Genomic DNA, 3,386 nt, shown 5'->3' with positions numbered 1-3,386 from the left:
GGATGGCTCAGAATGTATTTGATAAGTAGTGTGATAAACTATTTGAAATTGATGTTCTTAATGATATGCGTGAAATTCCTAACCTTTATGTTCTAGCCGTGTTTGATGCAGCTGTTGTGGAATCATTAGATGTTGAAAAAGAAAGTTCTGATTTTTTGTTGCCTTTAATTGTTCATAAACTAATTCCTTCCATTGTTGAAGCACCCGTGCTAGAGTTAAAACCCCTGCCCTCTAATCTAAAGTATGTTTATTTGGGTGCTAATGAGACATTGCCTGTGATTATTTCAAGCTCATTAAATTAATTTCAAGAAGCAAAGTTGTTGAATGTGCTTAAACATTATAAAGAGGCAATAGGATGGACTTTAGCAGACATAAAAGGTATTAGTCCCACCTTGTGCATGCATAGAATATTTCTTGAACAAAATGCTAAACCCACTAGAGAAACTCAACGAAGGTTAAATCATTCAATGAAGGAAGTTGTTCAAAAGGAAATCATTAAATGGATAAATGCAGATGTGATCTATCCTATTTCTTATTCGTAATTATTACTATTCATGTGGTCCCTAAGAAAAGAGGAATAACAGTTGTTGAAAATAATAAAGGCGAGCTTGTCACCACTAGAGTTTTTAATGGATGGAGAGTATGCATAGACTATAGGAAGCTTAATCAAGCTACTAGAAAAGACCATTTTCCTTTGCAATTTATTGATCAAATGCTAGAAAAACTTAGCTTGCTGGTCAGTCATTCTTCTGTTTTCTTGATGGTTATTCTGGTTACACTCAAGTTCCAATAGCTCCTGAAGATCAAGATAAGACCACTTTTACTTGTCCTTTTGGTACATTTGCATTTAGGAGAATGCCTTTTGGATTGTGCAATGCCCCTAGAACTTTTAAAAGATGTATATATGATGAGTATTTTTTTCTGATTTAATTGAAAAAGACATGGAAGTGTTTATAGATGATTTTACTATTTTTGGTGATTCATTTGATAGATGCCTTCATAGTTTGTCTCGTGTTCTGAAAAGATGTGTTGAAACTAACCTTGTGTTGAATTTCAAAAAGTGTAATTTCATGGTTGCAAAAGGTGTAGTTCTTGGGCATATTGTGAGTGCTAAAGGTTTACAGCTGGTTGATAAATCTAAAATTGATGTCATTAATTCATTACCTTATCCTACTTGTGTTCGTGAAATTAGGTCGTTTTTAGGGCATGCTGGCTTTTATAGGCGTTTTATTAAAAATTTCTCTAAAATTGCATCTCCTTTGTGTGTTTTACTTGGTAAGGATGCTATTTTTGACTTTAATGATAAATGCAAGAAAGCTTTTGATGATCTGAAAGATAAACTGACCTCTGCCCCTATTATCAGACCACCCGATTGGTCTCTGCCTTTCAAAATCATGTGTGATGCTAGTGATAAGACCATAGGTGCTGTCTTAGGTCTCTCTTGGTGCTGTCTTAGGTCAAAAGAGAGATAAATAGTCTTATGTGATCCATTATGCTTCTAAGTTCCTTGATTCTGCCCAATGCAATTACACTGTGACCGCAAAAGAAATGTATGCTGTTGATTTTGCTCTGGAAAAGTTTAGACCTTACTTGCTTGGATCTCATGTGATAGTTTATTCTGATCATTTGGCTCTTAAATATCTGTTGAAAAAGAGAGAGTCAAAACCTCGATTGTTTAGATGGATGCTTTTGTTGCAAGAATTTAACTTGGAAATTAGAGACAAAAAGGGTGTTGAAAATGTCGTTGCTGATCATTTAAGTAGAATTGTCCCTAGAAACAATTGGCCATTAATGAATGAATTCTTCCTAGATGAGCAACTTCATGCACTGTATAATACAGAAACTCCTTGGTATGCTGATCTAGTTACTTATTTAGTGACTGGAACGTTTCCTCCCACTCTAACTAAAGCTCAAAAAGAAAAGATTAAATCTGAATCAAAGTATTATTTTTGGGATGACCCATACCTTTGGAAATGTTGTGCAGATCAACTCATGTGCAGGTGTGTCGATAAATCTGAATTCACTTCTATTCTCAATTTTTGTCATTCTTTGGAAGCTGGGGGACATTTTGGTCCTCAAAGGACTGCGTATAAAGTCCTTCAGTGTGGTTTTTATTGGCCTACGTTTGTTTAAAGATGCTTATATCTTTGTTAAGTCTTGTGAACCATGTCAGAAAACTGGTAATATCTCTAAGAGAAATGAAATGCCACAACATGGAATTATAGTTTGTGAAATATTTGATGTATGGGGCATTGACTTTATGGGTCCCTTTCCCTCGTCCTTTGGGAATATTTACATTGTTCTTGCTGTGGACTATGTGTCTAAATGGGTGGAGGCCATTGCCACCATAACTGATGATGCTAAGAATATTGTCAAGTTTGTTAAGAGTTACATTTTAGATAGGTTCGGCATGCCAAAGGCCATAATTAGTGATAGAGGAGCTCATTTTTGCAATAAAACTTTTGATGCTCTTCTTGAGAAGTATCATGTGACTCATAGAGTAGCGACTGCTTATCATCCCCAAACTAATGGTCAAAAGAGTTTTCTAATCGGGAAATCAAATCAATATTAGAACAAATGGCGAACCTTAGTAGGAAGGACTGGAGCCTTAAGCTAGATGACGCATTATGGGCCTATAAGACAGCTTACAAAACTCCTTTAGGAATGTCACCATATCGACTTGTTTTTTGGGAAAGGTTGTCATTTACTTGTGGAAATCGAGCATAAGTCTTTTTGGGTTGTTAAGAAATGTAATATGGGTTATGATTTAGCTGGGCAGCAAAGAAAACTTAGTTTGCAGGAGCTTGAAGATATCAGATTAGAGGCTTATAAAAATGCTCAGATTTACAAAGACAAAACTAAGGCGTTTCAAGATAAAAGGATAGTCAAAACTACTTTTTCTGTAGGATAAAAGGTTCTTTTATACAATGCTCGTTTGAAATTATTCCCTGGCAAACTTCGATCTAGATGGCTGGTCCCTTTGTTATTACTAATATCTTTCCTCATGGTGCAGTTGAAATTACAAGTGTCGATTCTGATAAAGTATTTAAGGTGAATGGTCACAGATTAAAAGCATTCTATGAGTGTGAACAAGCAGAGATGATTGAAGAGATTAAGCTTTTGAAAGACTGAAGACTTGGAAACGTCGAGCCAACGACTTAAAATAAAGGGGCTACTAGGAGGCAACCCAATACTTTTATTTTTATTATTGTTCTGTTATGAAATTTGTTATTTTTTTTTTCACTTTTCCCGCTGGTTTAATTTATTTTTAATTTACTTACATCAAGGAAATAATTTTTTTCCTTTCCTTCTTCCTTTATATAGGTAAACTAAGATCTCCCTAGGGAGAAAGGATACCTAATCATATTGAGTTTCCAGCATTTCCA

The 3,386-nt window shown here is 35.0% G+C and overlaps 1 protein-coding gene across 1 annotated transcript; it reads left to right on the top strand.

Annotated features, from left to right (window-relative positions):
- The first annotated feature begins 2,755 nt into the window (after positions 1 to 2,755).
- Positions 2,756 to 3,132, top strand: LOC130469947 (uncharacterized). Its single transcript, XM_056839486.1, has 2 exons — positions 2,756 to 2,902; positions 2,968 to 3,132. The coding sequence occupies exons 1-2, from the start codon at positions 2,756 to 2,758 to the stop codon at positions 3,130 to 3,132; spliced, it is 312 nt and encodes a 103-aa protein (XP_056695464.1).
- Positions 3,133 to 3,386: the final 254 nt, after the last annotated feature.

Source organism: Spinacia oleracea, chromosome 3, assembly GCF_020520425.1.
Source record: "Spinacia oleracea cultivar Varoflay chromosome 3, BTI_SOV_V1, whole genome shotgun sequence".
Classification (NCBI taxonomy): Eukaryota; Viridiplantae; Streptophyta; class Magnoliopsida; order Caryophyllales; family Amaranthaceae; genus Spinacia; species Spinacia oleracea.
The sequence above is the reverse complement of the archived record's forward strand: the minus strand, read 5'-3'. Positions and strand labels throughout refer to the sequence as shown.